Here is a 22,088-nt window from a genome sequence, read left to right on the forward strand (position 1 = left end):
ACAAAAATTAATTCTTAATCTTTTACATACCATTTTTAACTTGTCTCTTTTCCTTTATAAAAGGTAATTAACTGTAGCCAGTATGTTATAACCATCTATTATTACTGTGTAAAAGTAGCTGGCATTTACTGCCAACCATCATCACCTTCTTCATCATCTACTATTTGAGTAGCTTCTCAACTAAACTACTGAAATGACCTTCCAACTGCCCCCCTGCTTTTACCCTTGCCACATAACCATCTAATCTCAATGAGTATCCAGGGTGTGATTCTGTGACCTGTTTTAAAACATGTCATATAACGTCATTCCTCTCCTCCAAAACCCTTCAGTGACTGCCTATCTCAGAGTAACAGTCAAAGTTTGTACAGGGACTATAGGCCCTTTATGACAAGATCCCATTATCTTCCCTGGCCTTACCTCCTGCCTTCTCCCGTGTCAAGGTCAGTCAGCTTCAGCCACGGTGGCCTCCCAGAACTTCCAGAAACTTTAAAGAACTTCTTGCCTCAGGGTCTTTACACTCACCCCTTTCTCTGCCTGGTCTGCTCTACCCAGTGCACATGGTTTGCCCCTTCATTTCTCTAAGATCTCTACCCAACTGTCACAGTCTCAAAGCAGCCTTCCCTGACCACTCCATATGAAAAAGGATCACCACCACCCCAGAACCCAGTACTTTCGATCTATACCTCTTCTCTGATTTATTGGTCTACATAGAATGCATCACAATCTGACATACTACATATTTTACTTGTCTCTTTAGTGTTCTCTTCTCCACTAGAATGTAAGGTTCATGAGGGTAGAGATTTTGTTTTGTTTACTGCTGTATCCCCAGTACCTAGAACAGTACCAGGCACAGAGTAGGTGCTTGGTAAATTCTTGGGGAAGGAAGGAAGGAAGGAAGGGAGGGAGGGAGGGAGGGAGGGAGGGAAAGAAAAGAAGGAAGGGAATAAAGGAAGAAAAACTTTACATAGATTATTTCGTTTAAATCACCGAACACCTCTGTATGGTGGTAGTATTATTATTCCTTTATTATTCCCTTACCACGCATGAGAAAACTGAAGTCTAGAGAGTTACCAACTCAGTCAAGATCACATAACTTGCAAATGACAGAGCTGAGACTAAAACCCAAGTGTGTCCGTCAAGATAGTCCATTCTCTTAACTTCCATGCTTCACAGGTTACATTAACAAACATAAAGGATGCCAGTGTTTTACATTAACCTCAGCCAAAATTGTGCTGTTGAACTGAAATAGTGCTCAAAGTGGTCTCGAAAAACCTGCCACGAGGCCAGATCCAGAAAGAACACTACCTGGGTGGCTCTGAGAATGTGTTTGTGCCCCGTTCTCCTCATCTGCAAAATGTAGCATACGGAAATCAGTGTCTCAGCTGCCTTGTCACCCTAGCCCTTTTTGGATCCTGTTTTGTCTATATGGTGCAATGCGGTTGCCTTCTCCACTCACAAATCACCAAAAGGGAAGGTCGTCCACTGCTCTGTGGACTACAGGGTAGTTAAACCCTGGTACCCACTCCAGTTTAAAATAACATAACAACAACAATGAATGATAATTGTGTGTAATCTAAATGGGACCCTCCAACTTCAAGAAGGAAGCTATTTCAGTCTTATCTTGGAGTTTTCAAAAGGAAAGTAGCAAATTAAACTATGTAAGTATACAGATGATATGAAAACAGTGGTTACACGATGGAATTGTTCCTGCAGGAAACAGTATGGAGCACTCTCTGTGTGAGAGCTTGAGAGAGTAAATCAAAGAAGACGTGATCCTTGCCCTTGAATTGCTCACAACCTGGTAAGGTGGGAGCATCTCATATATGTATGGCCTGCTTTTGTGTAAAGATGTGTAGCTGCGGGTAGTATGTATGTATACAATACACACACACACACAGAAATGATATATAGGTGTATATACTGTATGCATATGCATGTATACACGATATGCATATTACAATGGCATATATATGTATAGTGTGTGGGGATATATATTTGCTGCACATCATTTTATTTATATTACTAAAACTAAGGGGAAATGATGAACCCCACCTAAGCAATTTAAGTTAAATGCCTACATACTAAAATGTCTCTCCCAACTCTGTTCTAGGAAGCAATATTCTCTTGTGTCCTGAATTCTACAACAATTTAATGGTCTCAGGTACCTAATCATCCCATAGAATTTACTTGTCTTTGGCCTTCGAGGAAAATTACCCCTACTATTGGCTCTCAGAGATGCTCAGTAGAAAGACCTTCCTCCCAGTGACAAGTAGCAACAGAACTCGCCTTTACCTTTTCTTCCTTCAAACTCAATCTGAATGGAAGCCCAACCTTTACCAAGCTGCTGCAGTTTCTCCTCACTCCCTCATCTCTTCCTTAAAGCCTACATAAAGATGCCCAGGCCTGCCTGTTGCTGTTACCATGGCAACCCTCCCCTGCATTTCGTCTGTGAGAATATCTCCAGGTTTCCATTAAGTCTGCGATAGCGCTACCTGGGTCAGTTAGCTCTGTGGAATCCACAATTAGACAAGCTCATTAATAGTAAACCATTAGCTTCGAATGATCAACTGCCTAATTATTTCCCTAAAATAAATCACATTACTCATTGTTCAGACTGAGTAAATAAATGCCAGTGTTGACAAAGTTCATTTAACTTTTTGAAATTGCAGAGCAAAGGTTGTAAGTTTGCATTATTTATAAATTGGCTTAAAACTGTGCCCAGTGAATAGACAGTTACATTTAGTAGTATTCTGAGACTGTCAGAAAATATTTAGAGCCTAGACACACTGGCTCTTTCCAAATAGGATAGCTGAGAGCTGAAGGAAACAAACATCTAGGTGTGGCTGAATTTTCCTACTTTTTTTTCCTGATGTGGGGCAGTGTATAAACTGATAATTTGAATAGATGCTCACCAATTCTGTAACTCACCAATCAAGTTCCAGAAAGAGTACTTTTTATTTCTTCTTTCAAAAACACTGACTTTGCTGTCCTAATAACCAGTTAACTAGAAGCCACTGAATCACTGCTAGTTCAAATGTAATTAAACTGCTCAAATGCTAATCAAACCTTTTTGGAGTTATTTACTGTTGACATGTTTGTACTAAAACACTTCCAATTTTATAATAATTTGTAAACTACAACAGTTGGTTGAATTGAACATAATGGAAAAGATATTTTGTTTATGCTGTCACAGCAGCAAAACAGTCAAATCAAATGGTCATTTTAAAGTTGTGCCTTCACAAATAAGCGGGTTAGTCATTTCTACTATGACCAGTTAAGTCATTGAATACGATGCCTCTTAGTCACTGCCATCTTAATTTTCAATAATGTCTGAAATCCGTAGTAAATGAGATTTTCCTCTGGCATGTGATTGCTGTAGTCTGATATTACATTTCAGCGAATACATTAAGATTTGGACTCAGAATGGTTACATTGAAAGCAAGTTTTTATGAACATTTCATATTTTCACACCAGTCCAGTTCCATGTAGTGCCATATTAAAGCCTGAGGCAAAAGGAAAAGTCAGTAATACTGATCCTGTCTTTATTTAAAATTTTGATGTTTTGTTCATAGCGGATTTTTTGCTTTAATTTTGATTTCTGAAAACATTGGATTAAAATATTATTTGTCTCGATGCCTGAGTTTTTTGGCACTCCCTTAAATTTTGCACCAGAAGCAGTTGCCTCATGCACTTCACCCTAGTGCTAGCCCTGCACCAGTCAGTATACATTTTAATCCCTAACTTCATCCTGAAGCACCTTTGGGGTATATGAACGCAGTTTGATTTGTAACCACTAGATGGAGACCTTTTCATTAGGTAACACAGAGCCCCCCCATCCAACCCCCACTCAGTCTCTTGTATTAAAGAGGATGTATGGGGGACTTCCCTGGTGGTCCAGTGGTTGAGACTTTGCCTTCCAATGCGGGGGGGTGCAGGTTCGATCCCTGGTCGGGGAGCTAAGATCCCACATGCCTCGCAGCCAAAAATCCAAAACATAGAACAGAAACAATATTCTAACAAATTCAATAAAGACTTAAAAAAAAAATAGTCCACATCAAAAAAATCTTTAAAAGACAAACAAAAAACAACCTATGTATTCAGTAGGGAAATTGCTAAATAGGTTTAAAAAAAAAAAAGAGGATGTACGTATATGTATAGCTGATTCACTTTGTTATAAAGCAGAAATTAACACACCATTGTAAAGCAATTATACTCCAATAAAGATGTTAAAAAAAAAGAGAGAGGATGGCAGCTGGCAGAGAACACTCAGATTAAACAGAACTAAATTCTTGGTTAATTTAAAACGTGTTAGGAAAAAAACTGGTCAACAGTAAAGAAAGATGGTATTGTCACAGCCAGAGTCTGAGTTGAAGAGTCTTGAGTTTGACTCCCGAATCTGCTGCTTTGAATACCAGTTGTGTTGAATCCCTAAGCCTAAATTTCCTCATCTATAAAACACAGAGTGCTGACCTCTTAGGGTTGTTTGCGTGCACTTAACGTGTGAAATCTCCTAACGAAATGACTGGTCATCAATAAATACATTTCCTTACACCCTTGCTTCTCTTATAGAAGATTTGAAATAGAAAAAAGTCTAAAAAAAAAAAACAGTCTAGTATCACCAAAGGAACTGCATTCACCATTATGCCCCTTCCCAGCTACTGCTCTTTTAAGCCAGGTTTAGAAGGACAAAGTTTCAGAAATCCCATGAAAGCTTACACATTAACTAAGCTCAGTCCAGAGACCAGCTCCCGCTCTTTTTGTAAGTCAGCCTGCTTGGTATGGAAACTGACAAGCTCATTTCCATTCAACAAACGCTTGTGGAGCACCATGTGCCCAGGATTCTGCCAGGTGTTAAGGTTATGGAAATAAGATCAACACTGGTACTAGGAGCTCACAGAGTCTAAATTAAGTGTGAGGTTAAATAACATAGGCATTACAACTTATGATTCAATTTTACCAATATGTGTTGAGATTCTACAATATGCAAAGAACTGCATTAGACACTGACAAGCATATCAATACCTAGTACAGTCAGAAAAACACAGCCCTGGCAGAGACAGAGAGATTAGCATTCAAATCTACTTCTTACTGGTTGTGCGACCATTTGCAAGTTCCCAACTTTTCTGAGCCTCATTTACTTTTATCTATAGATGAAGATAATAATAATTACCTCCTGTAATTGTTGTGAGGATAACATGACATACTGCATACTGCTTAGAACAAGACCTGGCATGTTTTAAGAATGCAAAAAAAAAATGTCACTCATTATTATTAGTACTAATAGAAATGTTGGAAGACACCAACAAGCTGTGTACTCTGAGGCTTCCTGTATAGAGGAATTACTTTTGTTTGTATTATTTCATTTATTAAGGTTTCTATAAAATGTAAGCTAATTTTTTAATTGAAGTTTAATTGACTTATAATATTACATTAGTTTCAGGTGTACAAACATAGTGATTTGATATTTTTATACATTACAAAATAATCACTACAATAAGTCTAGTTACCATCTGTCACCATACAAAGTTATTACAATATTAGTGAAACTATATTCTATATGCTGCACATTATATCCCCATGACGTACTTATTTTTAAATGGATGTTTGTATCTCTACATCCCCTTTACCTATTTCTTCCATCTCCTCAACCCACTCTGGCAACCACCAGTTTGTTCTCTGTATCTATGAGTCTGTTTCTGTTTTGTTATGTTTGTTCATTTGTTGTTTAGATTCCACATATAAGTGAAATAATATTGTATTTGTCTTTCTCTGACTTATTTAACTTAGCATAATATGCTCTAGGTCCATCCATGTTGTCTCATATGGCAAGATTTTATTCTTATTTTTATGGCAAGTAATATTTTATATACATGTATGTGTGTGTGTATATATATATATATATATATACACACACACACATACACACACATACGTTTTCTTTATCCATTCAAACCTACAGGAAGTACTTTTATCTCGCTTCCTCTTGTCCTGACACATTTTCCTCCCCAGCTGGGAGAATGAGATGAGATTGTTTTCTCTGGTAAACTTATAGAAGGTCCTCAAATGAGGAAGACTCCCAGGACAATTTTCTTCACAACTGAGTATGCAGAAAGAAGCCGCAGACCATTAAAGAGATGGGGGGTGGGAGGGAAGGGGCTCTTTTGTGCCCTGTGTGGATTTCCTTGGTGAATGTAAATACTACCACCAGAGCAGATTTTAAGCCATCAAAGCTTTCACAACCGGCTTGCAAAATTGCTGAGAATTCAACCATCAGTTCTCCTGCGATCATGTTTAAATGAGTTCCAGCAAACCCCTGACAGAAAGCTATGGAGACCAGCTGACCTGTTAAAGGCACTGAGGACTTTTTAAGAAATATAAGCCAGAGCTGTTTTCAGATTTATTTTGAATTTTTTATTGAAGTATGTTGCTTTACAATATTGTGTTAGTTTCAGGTGTACAGCAAAGTGATTTGGTTATACATATATATATATATATATATATATATATATCCATATTCTTTGTTTATTCTTTTCCATTATAGCTTATTACAAGATACTGAATATACTTCCCTGTGCTATACAGTCAATCCTTGCTGTTTATATATTTTGAATTTTGAGTGAGTATTCTGAATCTTCGCTATAAGGACTTCCCAATACAAGGGCCTCAGTCCTTTGGGGTTTTTTTGTTTTATTTTTGTTTTTGAGGTACGCGGGCCTCTCACTGCTGTGGCCTCTCCCGTTGCGGAGCACAGGCTCCGGACACGCAGGCTCAGCGGCCATGGCTCACGGGCCCAGCCGCTCCGCGGTATGTGGGATCTTCCCGGACCGGGGCACGAACCCGTGTCCCCTGCATCGGCAGGCGGACTCCCAACCACCGCGCCACCAGGGAAGCCCCTTTGTATTTTTTTAAATTAATTTATTTTATTTATTTATTTTTGGCTGCGTTGGGTCTTCGTTGCTGCATGCAGGCTTTCTCTAGCTGCAGTGAGCAGGGGCTACCCTTCACTGTGGTGTGCAGGCTCCTCATTGTGGTGTCTTCTCTAGTGGAGCACAGGCTGTAGGCATGTGGGCTTCAGTAGCTGTGGCATGCGGGCTTCAGCAGTTGTGGCGCGTGGGCTCAGTAGTTGTGGCATGTGGGCTCTAGAGCGCAGGCTCAGCAGTTGTGGCACACGGGCTTAGCTGCTCCGCGGCACGCGGGATCTTCCCAGACCAGGGATCGAACCCGTGTCCCCTGCATCGGCAGGCGGATTCTTAACCACTGCGCCACCAGCGAAGTCCCAGTCCTTTGTATTTTAATACTGATATTAACACTGGGTGATTTTTCTCAGCTAACCAATTATGTTTCGAATAACTGATCCTGAACCCTTCGCAGAATAACATTTACCTCCTCTGTATCTAACTTGTTTATGTGGGAAAAGTGGTCTACACGCTTCCTGACCCACCATCAGTACAGAAGGGCAGGGATGGCACCAGGCTGTTTTCCAGACTCCCCTAATCTCTCCATTTCAGAAGCAGACTCAAGTCTGGATGGTCCTTGCACTTACAACCTGGGCAGGCAAATGCTGCCTCTGAATTTCTCAAGCTGCCTCCCATGTGCAAAAGGGATGTAGAATCAAATCTCTTACGATATGATTGAACAATTCTCCACAACTGAAGCATGAACTTATGGGAAATTAATTCAATGACCGTTTCCCTGTTATGTTTACCATCAGGCTGGCTTTTGCCAATAAATGTTTAAAGGGAAATACCCGTTCATTAGGGGCCTAATGAATGCTACCATTTAGTCACAGCCATTTACTGACTGATTACAATTTATCAGGTGCCATACATATATTTATATTTACATTTACATTTATATTTATATTCATTCATTTCATTTAACCCTGACAAAATTCTGCCTGCTTTATAGGAATTCGTATCACCATTTTCCACATAATGAAATGAAGGTGCAGAGAAACAAAATTACCCACAAAGGTGATGCAGCCAGAAAATAGAAACCAGGATTCAAATCCAGGTCTGTGTGATTACAAAGTCCATGTTCTCAGAACTCTGGGCACTTTACACGGCTTTGAGTATATAAAGATGAATAAGAAATAAGCCTGGCTTTGAGAAGCTTATGGTCCAGCAGATCTTTATAAATACCTCTTACGTGCCAAGGACTACCAGGTGTCTGTCAGCCCAACTCTTGGCAACACAGGCCAATCTGCACGTTATGAGTGCACCTACCTTCCTCACAGATTTGAAGGCTTAGGCTCAAGTGAGGCAGTGTATGGGGGCAAACGGACAGTGGTTAGGAAAACAATTAAACACTTGGGGGAATAGTCCTCCTAAATCATGCCGCTTAAATATGTAGTATTTACAAGTACATGAGAAATAAAGTGAAGAATCCATACTGCAGGACTCTCAACCCAAAGGTCTAAAGCATAAGTGAATCAAACCGCCTCCAGTCAAGTTGTCAGATAAAATACAGGACACCTCGTACAATCTGAAATGTAATAAACAATGAATATTTTCAGCATAAATATATCTCAATTATTGCATGGGATAAACTTGAACTAAAAATGCATATATTTATGCTGAAGTACTTAAACTAAAAATTACTCACTTATCTGAAATTCAAATTCAACTGGGCTTTCTGTACTTTAATTTGCTAAATCTAGCAACCCTAGACTCCAGGGAAAATGGGCTGATAATTAATTAATTCTATATCACTTCCATCCTCATCTTTGCCCTTTGAGTAGCCTGACCTACTGTATATTAAGCCGCTGAGACACATGTAAAAGCTAACCACTGGCATCTCCCAGGCAAAAAGAAATTAGCATGTTCCCAAGATACTCTTCACTTACCGCTGAGTCTTCCCCTACCCCTTTTAATAAGACCACTTTGAGACCTGGTATGCTCTAGGCATGTTTACTTTTGAAAATTTCATCTCATGTCATACCAAACATAATAAAATGTATCCAGATAATATCTTTGTCTCTATGTATGGGAGTTGAGTTCACTTGCAAGTGACTAGGTGACCTAATGTTAAGTAGTCATTCAATTACACATTTATTCATTTCCATGTTTTGATTTTTTTCCTACTCTGGAACCAGTATTTTTTCCAAGTCTCAACCATTTTCATAGTCACACGCAAAACACATAGGTCCTAGGTTCCATACCTTGCATACCAAATGGATAAAATAATGTTCCTCATCTCTCTCCATCCTATGAGGGCTTGCAGGACCCAGGCAGTTCAGGGATATCTGATTTTGTGCCTGTAGGGATTCCTGTAAAAGTCAATAGCCTTTACATTTTTTTCAACTGAATCCTTGCCAAACGCACTGGCCAAGGAAGCATGACACTTAACTAGGGCTCCCCTTGTCCTGGCTTAGCCATTTATGCAACCAATGACCCAGGGCCCTACCTGAGCCTCATGCATAGAAAAAAAGATTATACATCCCACCCTACTTCTTCCTTATAAGAATCAAATGAGGTCTGATCAAAGTGCTTTAGAAATCCTAATGTGCTTAAAGATAATTAGTAACCACCCTCTGTATCCTTATCAACAGACTTCCCGGGTGAGTTTATGTAAAGGATACTTTCGCAATAAAAAAAAATACTCAAAACACCAACATCCCATTTTTCTGAGCTATAAATCTGAATGTTTACACTACATTGCCTTAAAGCAAAATTTCTCTGTTTCAACTAAACTAATACAGAAAGGCAGGCTCTCTTAATTAGCAAAAGTATCAATGTCACCATGTAGGTAGGTATCTGAGTCAATTAGTAGGGCAAAAGGTAGATTAGACTCATTTTGAAAGTTGTTTGTGAAATGCATTTAATTGGTTTGTCTGTTTTGATTTTGAGTGTGAGTCTCTGTAGCTGTCCATGTAATTACGGCAGTTTTGCAACAAACCACAGAAAAAAAACAGTTGTTCAGTCTGAAGGCAAGACAGAGATTCTGTGTGCACATTGTATATAAAGCCTTCTGGCTGTGAGTATTAAACTCTGGTATAATGAAGACCTTGTATTTCTTGTATAGGAGGCCAGAACTCTTCTCATACTGCCAGGGATCCGGCAGCCTCTAAAGACTGGAAGTAGCTGCTGCCAAAAGACTGCGTATCATGAAAGCCCTTCTACTGTAACGTATGATCACGGAAGGGTCTATGGGAAAGACTTGAATTTGCAAATTAAATATTTACAGTCTATCTGAGTTGACTGAGTAGTTCCTAACAGCTGGATGTGTGTGTGTGTGTGTCTGTGCCCCTGTATGTCTGTGCATGCTCATTTTAATACTGTTTAGATTCCAAATCCAACTGAAATGCAGTAGTTGTGCAATTTACACTGATCAATTCCATCAGAGAACTGGGAGATGCAAGGCTTTGCAGGCCTTGCTGACTGTCAATAACGGATACCGTTTATTAAGTGTACAGTTTTATTTCAAATACACGTCATTTGGCTATTCATCTTTGTTTTCTGCTCTATTGTGTCTTTAGGTCTTTAGGTTTTTAGGTTAAACTACTTAGAAAATGTTCATGGATTTAAATTTTCCCCATCACTGAATGTGATTTTTCTTTGATTTCTTTTCTCCCTAAGATCCATTTGCCACCTCAACTTTGCCAAAGGAGATGTCAAGAAAGGTACATTACCATTGACTGAGTTCTTATCATGTTATAAAGAACTACATGCTAAATGCCTTCTATGTACATTATTTAAATCCATCCATGAGCCTGTGGAGCCAGGACAGTTTCAAAACAGGTGATTAGACATTCTCCATGACTAATAGTAAATTTATATTTATTTTTGCTTTTTATAGAAAAAACTGCTCTTTTCCTCTCTCCTTACACCAGATGCTGTTCCTAACTTTAAAAGCCATTATATTTTTGGAGGCATTATTAAAGGAAATGGTAAAAAAAATCTTCTCTTGTAGTTTCCCAAAGCAGCAGAGATTCTCCTCATTTGGTACAGATTGAAGTAGGGCCCCAACCAAAGACCAGAGAATGGATGAAATGTCCTCCTTGGCAGACTTACAGTCGCCTTCTCCAGACCACTGAGCTGCCTGCATGCTCACAGCTCTGGTGTGCCCAACACCCTCCCTCAGCACTAAGGATTTGCTGAGCTTGTTGTCAATGGAGAGAATGTAAAGAATAGGGACAGACCTGCTCTCCTCATCTGTAAATGAGGCTACTGACGCCCACCTCACAGGGCAGCTGTAACGTCAAAATTAGAGAACATATATGAAATTCATTTGTCTCCTAAGTGTTGAAAAACAAGAAAGGAAAGTCGCTCATTTCAGCGAGGCAGCCATGAATTCATCCAAAATGACCTATCTAAAATGCCTCTATGTTTTTTAAACAAATCCAAGATCTGGCTGACTTCTTAGAATAAATGGTGAAAATAATATCTTCATAATGAAGTAAAAGCAGATTCTACTTAGTTAAGCAGTTACATGAAAAATGAAGATACAATATGTTTTTAATATGTTTTATTGCTATAAAATTATTTTCAACATTCACTTTGGAAAGCAGTACACTATTGAGTCTATTAAATCTCTGATTTGTTTGAGAAATTTGATAATCTTGTTAGAGAAAAGTTGCAGTACAAATTATGCTCTGTTTCCCCTATATCCTTCAGGCTAATAGTCGTTATTATAATTATGTCTGTTAATAGAGTACTTACTATGTGCCAGGTACCTTTCTAAGACAGTAAACAACTTGCTAGGCATGGACTACTATCCACATTTTCCAGATAAAAAGCAGGATGTTTAAAGTAAGGTACTTTAGCCAAAAGTCACTCTACCAGCAAGTGGCAAATAGACCTAAATCCTATTCTAGAAGATTCTAGAACCCACGAATTAGCTACTAGACTATACTATCTCAGGTTCACTTAGAATTAATGAGTGGCCTTGCCCGTAATCTACAGCCCTTAAATAAACAGCAAGTTCCTCATAGCTCAAGTAGATTTTTGATTTTGTCTGTAAATTGAGGTAAGTTTACTAAAGATCAAATAGAATGGTACCTGCTTCCCAGACACTTGGGGAGGAAATAAACTGAAGAGGCATGAATCCTTAATCAAGATAACATGGGGGAAGATGGGGCCCTAGTGCCATCAGCCAGCCCAGTCCCAAGTCCATGGCCAAAAGTCTACTGTGACCATGAAAAATTTCCCACTCACTCTGGACTTAACCTCAAAATCCTTCTAAACTTAAGAAGGATTGTAGCTCTCCAAGTAAGAGCTACTGTTGATTTATTTAGATATTATGTATAGGACTACCAAGTATAGGGCTCTCTTCTCAGAGTTAGCATGTCAGACGAAACTAATTCCAGTCCCTTACAAAAAACCGAAAGTTGACATAAGCCAGGCACATGTTTCTAAGTTACAATGTTTTATTCCAGAGTTTTTAGGTAACTTGTCCTTATTTATGGAGATAGAACTGAAATAACACGTTAAGAAGAAAGAGAATTGGATTCTTTCTTTTAAGTAATACTTGTTCTTAAGTCTTTGTCTTCTTGAACAAAGCATGTGAGTACTTTCTGTTTGGGTAGTCTGGTCTCTTTCTAGGTTTTGTGTATTTTGAACATTGAAAAATGGCTTGTCACCAAGAAGTACATGCCCCTACTTTTGTACAGGGATTTGTGAGGTTTAAGAGGTAACTTTGTGGATGTAAGCTAAGCCCACAATGCGTCTATCGATTTTGGAGGTATAGTCCAGAAATGCTTCAAAACGATGTTAAAATTTCTAAATTTCTAAGAAGGTCTACACTTCCCAAAGAGCCAGATAAGGTTTTTGGCTCAATCCCACATGAAGCCCAACAACGTTTACTGAGCAGCTACTGAATCCTAGGCACCATACCCAAATCTAGGTACAAAGATGATTACAAAGCAATTGCCAGCCTGATGCAGTTCACAGATGTCCAACTCTGCTCTGCAGCAATGGCTCCCCACTAGCCTTCCATTGCTATACTCCATGAGGTAAGAGAGTCCTGGAGTCGTGTGGAGTCCCCTAGCCCAGCTCCTTAGCCAGGCCAGCAGAGACAATCTGCTGACAGCCACTCCATAGCATTTCTCTTTAGAACGCACAGCGCTAGATGCCTCTCCTGACAAATGGAAAAATGCCTTTCGTCTCTTCCTGATGAGTTGCAGAAGAGGAAAACAAAGCACTAGGTAATTTCTCAATAGGTCATCGTGCTACGTGAAATTCTCAGTAAATCACACTGTTACATTTATGAAAATCAGTTTGAAAAATGGTTTGGAACAAGGAGAGATTTGGAACAGAGAGAGACCAGTTAAGAGGCTATTGTAGTAATCCAGGGGAGAGGTTATGATGGCCTGAAATCGGGGAGTGGCACTGGGGATGGAGAGAAATAGAAGGATTTTGAGAGCTATTTTTGAAGGTACAACTGACAGGAGCTGTGAGAAATGAGGCTCAAGATGTAGGCCTAAGAGAGCTTTGTATCCCATATTAAGGGGCTCAGAGTTTATCCTAGAGGATAGAAGTTGAGGCCTGGTGATTCACAAACCCAGTAGCCAGTAGACCTGTGTCATTTTCCCCACCCCCAAGGGATTAAGAAAAAGAATTAGTTGCGAACATTTAAAGATCAAGAGATTTAACGTAAAAATCTGGATTACTAATTTCTTTTGAGGAGGTAAAAAAAAGGAAATTAGGCAAAAGTGGCCCATGATTCTGCATGACAACAGTGGGCGAGAGCTGAGTGGTGCTTGCCTCCTTTTGATGGGCTGTGGACCCTCCATTTAGATACCTTCTCCTCCTGGGAGCAGCTGCATTCATTTCTATTGCCTGTTAACCCCTGTAGACATTTGATATTGTTTCTTTTTCTGTAGGTCATGTAAGGTCCCTTGAAATGTTTCAAATGGGAAGTGTCATGAGCATTTTTTAAAGATCAACGACACTGGTGGCAACATTGAGTATGAACTGGAAAGAGGCAAGATCAAAGATAGGGTGACCAGTTCAGAAACCATGGCAGTCTTAAACCTGAGCAAGGAGGAGGCCTGAGCTAAGATGGGTGGTCCCGATGGAAAGGAGAGGGCAGCTTCCAGAGGTGTTTAAGAAGCTAAACCGACAGAGCTTAGCGATGGGTTGGGAGTGGGAGAAGGATGCAGAGGGCAGGGCAAAACAGAGTCAAGGATGACTGACTCTCAGACTTTCTTGCCATGAGTATCTAGGTTTATATTAAAAATACAGAAGAAGCAGCTGGCTGAAAAACACAAATTCCTTTCCTGAATTTCAATATATTCATTATTTTCTGAGCGAAAATTAGGCGCTGCATAGTGAGTCATGGACTATATGGAAAAATAACCCAAGATACTCCAGAAAATAAACTTCAGAAAACAAAACCTGACTTCCGGTACAATTGGATGCATAATAATCGTTTCTGCTATATGGCCACATTGTGGCCAAGACGAACATACAGATTTCAAAAGCAAAGTGAATGAGAACAAGATGAAAAAGGATAAAGTGAGAACACAAATCCATCCCATTACTCCTGTTATTCATAGTTCACTAAAGAAGAACCTTTATACTATCTATAAGATGCCTGTAGACATTTATTAAAAGATGACTATGAAGAGCTGACACATAAACTTAATTCCATTTTCTTCTACGTTAGCTAAGTCTGCCAGGGGTAATGAATGTTACCCTGCAGGGAAGATGAGAGATTAAGGCAAATGAAATTACTATTAAGTCATTTCTTCTTTCCACACACACAATAATATATAGTTCAGGGAAGAAAAGGGTTCACAGTGATTACAGAAGTGTAAATAAATATTTATCAGGATTGTGATTTAAATGTCCTCAAATGAGATGTAAATAGCGAGCCTCAATTCTTTATCATAGGAAGATGAATCCTGATTTGCATTTTCATCGTTATTTACTATCATTGTAAAGCCACTGTCAGGGGAAAAAATGTCTATCTAAAACTGAAAGATTTTGCAAAGCTGACTTAAAGTGAAGTAAAATACCCTCTTTATCTAGACCTATTTTCCCCTTTTATTCACCTCTCAGAGGAGGAAATGAATGGAGGTAGACTTGAAAGAAATTAAACAGATGAAGACAACTCGTAGGCAAGTCACAGACATCAATCCTTGATCATTTATATTAAAAGCTCACGGGTTTCCCTGGTGGCACAGTGGTTGAGAGTCCGCCTGCTGATGCAGGGGACACGGGTTCGTGCCCCGGTCCGCGAAGATCCCACATGCCGCGGAGCGGCTGGGCCCGTGAGCCATGGCCGCTGAGCCTGCGCGTCTGGACCCTGTGCTCCGCAACGGGAGAGGCCACAACAGTGAGAGGCCCGCGTACGGCAAAAACAAACAAACAAACAAACAAAAAACCTCACACTTATCAAATTCTCTTTTCAAGTGAAATAAGCAACCAGAAAGAGGCACTGCTAGTTTGTCAAGGATACTTCAGACTTAATTATTGTACTTAGCGTGAACCGAGAACCTTATTATTGTACATTTGTAACTGATGTCTCCAAATCAAATTTGCCTCTTTTCTACTAGAAATGATGTATTTTTATCTAATACAGTTCTTTTTTCATATTATCTACATCTAGATGCTCTTTTTCTGTTTATATATTGCATTGCATGTCAACAGTTTACATTCCCAGCAATCTGGCCCTTAATATCACCACCATGATCAACATGATTATACTAATTATATTGCTGTTAGACTCCACGGCATCAGACTGAGGTGATATAATTATGGCTTCCAAGCAATGACTTTTGTAGTTTTCTTCTTCCTATATACTGTATATCAAAAGAATATGCTCAAGTAAAACTGTACCATTCTACTAACCCTAATTCTTAACCCTAATTTCACATAGAGTTATTTAACTCCAACAGGAGTTAAATTTTCCTCTGAATGTGTTATTATGCTACTTTCATCCAAAGTTAACCCACTTTGATGCGCTTGTATGTGCTTGGAGACCTCATACCTTCCCTCAGTTCTCTTCACTAGAATAGCATCAAATGGTCCCACTCCGAATGCAGTTTTACTTTGGCAGGGCCACAAGCAAATCTGCTAAAATTTTTGGAATAGAAACTATAGAGCACTGATGCCCTCATAGTTTTCCTGAATTTCAAATGAACTCCGACCACAGACAAAATTGAATCAGTGCATGAGGCTACGTAAACACAAATACACATGAAAGATGTGTTAATTTTTTCTCTTGTATTTTATACCACCCATCAAGCCGTCACCAAAATCTAAAGAAATGTGATTTGAGACATTTTGGAAAAACGTTCTCTTGATGGTTTCCATTTTATCTGAAACTAATATAGTTATCTTCTCCCAGGACGAGAGGAATCTGCTATGTGTCACTTAAAAGTTCAGCAACTTGGATGATTTCTCTCTGACCAACACTTGTCCCTTGTTTCTGATTTATGAAGAACATTCCAAGGAGCTTTTCTCCATAAAGAGAACAGTTATATATAGATAGACTCAATGGATGCCTTTTTTTTTCTTACTGTTCCATTTACTAAGGACAACAGATGGACATTCTAAGCTGTTAATAAATGCAGACGAAAGATGATATGCTGGCTGGCTGGCACGTTAGCAGAGTTTTCCCAAAATGAAACAATGACTTAAGCCAAGATGAATGCTCCCCAGTTGTTTAAGTTGATGGGTCAACACTTGTTTTACTAGGTAGTAAACATATGCAGTGTTAACTGGCAATTTATCAGCATTTAATAATCATATAAATGTATCATACATTGATTTGAACATTGGGCACTTTATTGTTATCCTCAATAAAGAGCTTTGGAGGCAGAACACATAGTTATTTTGTGATTCCATTTAAAAGGGTAGAGAGCTAATCAAGCATGTTACTAATAAGAAACAATCAAATGAAGAGACCACACAGCTGCTAATTTCCATAATCTATACGGCATATTTCAGCTCTATTCCAAAATCCCATATCATGGTGGCTTCACACAACCTTCCATTTCTGTCTCCACTTTTCAGCAATATTGTTAAGGCGAAAATGGAATAAACACACAGATATAGCCTTGGACCAATATGGATTATCAAAAAGGAATGACTGTCTAATCAAAGTCCATACAAGGTTAACAAATGTAGGCATGCCTACAGTAACTGGGTACTTGAATGCCAAATTAATGCAGCCATTTTCAAATAAACTTGAGAATTGTGATCTGAAGTGTCTGACAGTGCCTAATGAACCATCATCATCAACAACAGAGTGTTAAAATGGAAAAAGAAAAATACTATTTGAGATGCAATCTTCCTGATTATTTTTAGATCTTCCACAGTATTATTTCCCTAATGCAAATGGCATGTGAATGCCTACTTCTTCCTAGTTTAGATCTGAAACTGATATCCTGTGACCAAATAACCAGACATCACTTTTAATTCACATTCCTTGATCCCCGATACACACAAGAATTGTAATAATTGTCTATATTTAATGGGACTGATCATCTGACATGCATAAAGGCCATTCCAAGAAGCTCTGTGGCCCTCTTATTTCACACGTGTAGGTAAATACTGAAAGTTAAGTGAAAGAGGCCTTTTCGTGGAAGCTGATGACGGTTATGAAGAACTTCAGTGATATTTTTGTTCTCACTTGAATTATTCAAAATAATCCAGAAGAGTCTTTGCAATCAAAAGGATGGAATCTGGGGCTTCCCTGGTGGCGTGGTGGTTGGGAGTCCGCCTGCCGATGCGGGGGACGCGGGTTCGCGCCCCGGTCTGGGAGGATCCCGCATGTCGTGGAGCGGCTGGGCCCGTGGGCCGTGGCCGCTGGGCCTGCGCGTCCGGAGCCTGTGCTCCGCAACGGGAGAGGCCACAGCGGTGAGAGGCCCGCGTACCAAAAAAAAAAAAAAAAAAAGGAATCTGGGAGGGGGCTCAGTCTGCTGCACATGAGATGCCAAGAGCTCCGCCCCAGAGCCACTGTGACTGATGTGCATCCCTGCTGAAGAAGCCATTTCAGGGACCCCAAGGAAATCAGAAGTTGAGGCCGCTTCAGTACACCTGGAGTCAAGCGGGCTGTCCACAATGAGGCAGGGTTGGGTCTCCATCTGGTTTGGTTGTTTTCTGCAATAAGTTATGTATTAGTATTCTCCCTTTTGCCCCCTGTTCCTAGAAATAGCCACTTCTTTCCAAGACTGGATTTCATGATACCCTTTTTCCTTTTTCTTTTTTGGTTTGTTTAAGTCATTTTCTTAGCTCCTAAAGACCATGAATGTAAAAGACTATCTGACAGAGATGCCCCAACATGAACTAAACAAGGGATAATGCTGTCAGGTTCAGTGGCCTCAGACTTCAGACTTCTGCTGTTCTACTGTCTGCCCATCATACTTTTGATTTTCCTCCTCCTCAGGATGGGCAGAGTTTAATTTTCATGTGAATTCATTTTCTCTTGCATGCTCTTTTCCTGGATAAGACCCCACTCCTCCCATAATTTTGAAAATATTCACCTGATGCCTTATTTTGTTTATCCCTAGACCCTCAAAAACATCTGCTTTGGCTCCAAATCACAATGGACTGGTTAGCAGGGTATTCTAAACCAAACTCGCTTTACTTAGGTCAATATCCCATAGATAAACAAAATATATTTTCCATGTTAATCCTTTTTGAATCCAACCGGAGAGCATTTTGCCAAAGCATGTCAATCAACTAAAAAGGCAAATATCAGATAACTGTAGAATTTCAGAACTGGAAAATACACATGGAGGTCATCTAAAACAACTCCCTCATTTTTTTATGTGAGGAAACCAAGGCCCAGGGACGATGAGTTGCCAACAGTTTCAAGTTAAGAACAGAGCTGTATGTGAAGTACTTAACAAGAACTGTAATGACGTCTGTAACTTAGTTTAAAATGAGATGGATTGAGAGATGGATGGAGGGATAAATGTTATAAACCAAGTGTTGATGATAGGATGTAGGTGGCAGGTTCATGACTGTTCACTGTAAATACTTGCAACTCTTGGGTGTATGCTTGAAAACTTTCATAATAAAATGTTGGGCATTTGAGACTTGCAACAAACTTATGAAGCTAGTAAGTCAATGAGATTGGGGATAGATGCCTCATAATAGGTTTGGTGTATGCATGGGTGAATGCTGGTATCCACTTTCATGGTGGATAACCTAACATGGACTCTTACTCAGAGAACACACTTTAAGATGCATTGGAGGGATTCAAAGAAATGAAATCGTTTTGATTTAGTCAGAATTCTTGCAATTCTGGGTGAAAGAAAATCACCCCAGACTGGCTTAAGCAAATGACGGGACAGTATTGGTTTCCATAAATGAAAAGTCTAGGGGTAAACCTAGCTTGATCCTAGTTATCTGCACCCAGATTTTCCATCTCCTGGTTCTGCTTTCTTTTGCATTGGCTCTGTTCTCATTCAGGCTTTCCCTTCCTAGTTGCAAAGCTCTCTATACCTCCCTGTTTATATCCCCATAGGTCCAAACTCAGGAGAAGTGAGAGCATGCCTCTCTCAACAGTAGAAGCAAAAGTCTAAAGAGTACATTTCATGCTCAGCATGAATTATGCAACCGTCCCTAAACCAAAAACCATTTGCCAGAAGACTGCAATATTCTGACTGGACATGGCTAAGCTGGCATGTGCACATGAACTCTTAGAAGGGGAAACTGATGGCCCAAAGGAAATTCCAATTTGTGTTCCCAAAAGTCTAGGGATGGATGCTGAACCATTAAAATGAAATTCCATGCCACAGGTTTGCTGTCAGAATATCCCTTAGATTGCTGAAGAAATCATCTTAAGGTTGGAGATGGCAACAAGGAGCAGATGTCCTAGATGTGCTCCATCTTCCAGTAGATTCCATAGTATATTTCTGACCTAAGGAATCTCTCCCCAAAGGGTCACAAGTGCAATGGGTGAAAGTGACCCATTTCAAGAATAGGTGCACAAGCTGGATCTGGGACCATGACAGCTCCCTGGAGAATGATCTAGGACGTGGTGAAAGAGGAGCTTGAGATATTGGTAGACATGGGTTCCAGGCACATAGGAGAAGTGATAAATTTGGGGTATTGAATAATACCCTTAAAGCCAGAGACACTCTTGGAGCCCCACTCTCGGAAATCTTAGCTATTTTTGCAAGTCAAATTGTAAGGACATTCAGTGACAGTTCTTATCTCTGGCTAATTTAAGTCGATTTCCAAATAAATTGAAGAGTGGGTATGAACCATTTTATTAAATAACATTACTTTGACTGGGCTACTCATTCTGATTTGGTGATTATATCATCAGGTGCACTGTTCAATCAAGACCATTTTTGTCTTCACAATCATGAGTTCAGTTAGGCAGAACCGTGAAGGCTGTAAAGAGCTGTCTATCCATCCCCCTTCCCAGGGCAGAACTGCTGGGCTCAGTAGAGCTGGTCCAAAGGGCCAGGCTGCCACGAGCAGGGCACAGTGTAGCCCACAGCTGTCGTGTGTGGAGCCAGAAGGCAGTGGCCAAGCAGCCTCCAGGAGAGCCTCTTCCCAGGCAACCACAGAAGAGTATGTCTCTAACGGGTCATGAGGACAAGGAAGGCTGGAAGCCAAAGTCAGAACCACAGCATGGAGCCAAAGGTTTAAGATAGCCCACGAAGATTAGAGCAAGAGACAGCGAGTCATGACCGGCAAAGGAAGGTGCCCTGGACAAATCCTAGAGGTAAGACTGCTGGCAACAGACTGAGAACATGGGTTAAGTTATCTAGGGTGGGGAAAAACACTGAGCAGTTTCCAATAATATCTGGCAGCACCCTCAGAAATCTAATTTGAACCGTGTATAAAAATACCCCTCCAGATGCAACCTGACCTAAGCACATCTTTCCAAAGATGGAGTGCTACCTAGAAAATGTCTTGAAGAAATACTTAATGGACAAAGTTGGGATTTTTAAAGGTGTCTTGATCCAGATATTTGCACCTGCCTTATACCTTTCTACAAATTGTTCAATTTGTTCTTTTCTACATTTTTATCAGCTGTCAGGAAGGCAGTACCCGGCGTGACCACCAGGTTGACAGACATGGCGAATGCATACCTTGTAAGGAAAAAAAAGTATTTTCATTCATTCCAGAACTGCTGGCAGAGCATCTGCTGTGTGCTGAGCCTCGTGCTCGGCAGTAGGAATGCGATGGTGACTGGCAGGGGATTCAGGCAAAGCTAAGGGAAAATCTTGGTTCTGCCACGGAGTGGGGGTGTGACCTTGGGGCACATTATTTCTGCAAGTATTTTCTTTCATTTAAAATTCAGTTAGAAATACCTGAGTCACAGATTATTGTAAGGATTCAATTAGATAACTAAACATAGTTTCCTCGAACACCCATAATGAGTACAACAGTACCTACCTTTCAGCATCCTTGTTGGATTGAAAGATAAGCTAATAGATGTAAAATGGCACATATAAGACATCCAATAAATCAGAGCTATTAAGAGGAAGGGAAACCCTGTGCCTGTTCTACATAAACAAAATGGGAAAAATCCTTGATTTAGAAAAGTTCTCATTATTTAAATAAAACTGATAAACGATTACTACCCCTTTGATGAACTTGGCACTTTTTTCCAAACCAATATTGCATGCAGTTTTTCAAAGTTTCTTAACAACAAGGTCCTACTGTACAGCCCAGGGAACTATATTCAATATCCTATAATAAACCATAATGAAAAAGAATATGAAAAAAAGAATGTATACATATTTGTATAACTGAATCACTTTGCCATACAGCAGAAATTAACACAACACTGTAAAACAATTATACTTCAATTTTTAAAAAGTAAAAATAAATAAAAATAAAAGTTTCTTTTTCGAGTTTTAATTTGTAATGCAGTACTGTAAAAATAATTGTTTTCATTACTGTGGATCATCTTAATGCCATGATATAGAATCCTGAAATTTATCTTCTTTCAAATGGTACTTGAGAGAAGTTGTCTCATTATCCTGTATAAAAGAGTATCCCTTCCTTCATCCAAAGCAGGGACCTAATTCCACCACCACAGCTTTCCTCCGCCCCCTCTCTATCCTTTATTCTCCATAGCAACTATCACCAACATCTGACATGCTGGGTAATTACTTTCCCCGCTAGAATGAAAATTCAAGGAGAGTAGAACTGTTTTGTTGTATGTGT

The 22,088-nt window shown here is 39.7% G+C and overlaps 1 protein-coding gene across 1 annotated transcript in view; it reads right to left on the bottom strand.

Moving 5' to 3' along the window:
* Window positions 1-22,088, bottom strand: part of LOC307180667 (uncharacterized protein) — a gene marked incomplete at its 5' end in the record, with an annotated part of 557,930 nt that overhangs the window by 485,051 nt on the left and 50,791 nt on the right. The window contains one exon of the mRNA XM_079911035.1: window positions 5,090-5,144. Within this exon, the coding sequence (XP_079767161.1) occupies window positions 5,090-5,144 (55 nt within the window). The remainder of the gene's footprint in view (window positions 1-5,089; window positions 5,145-22,088) is intronic.

This window comes from Stenella coeruleoalba (assembly GCF_951394435.1).
Source record: "Stenella coeruleoalba genome assembly, chromosome: X".
In the NCBI taxonomy this organism is placed as follows: domain Eukaryota; kingdom Metazoa; phylum Chordata; class Mammalia; order Artiodactyla; family Delphinidae; genus Stenella; species Stenella coeruleoalba.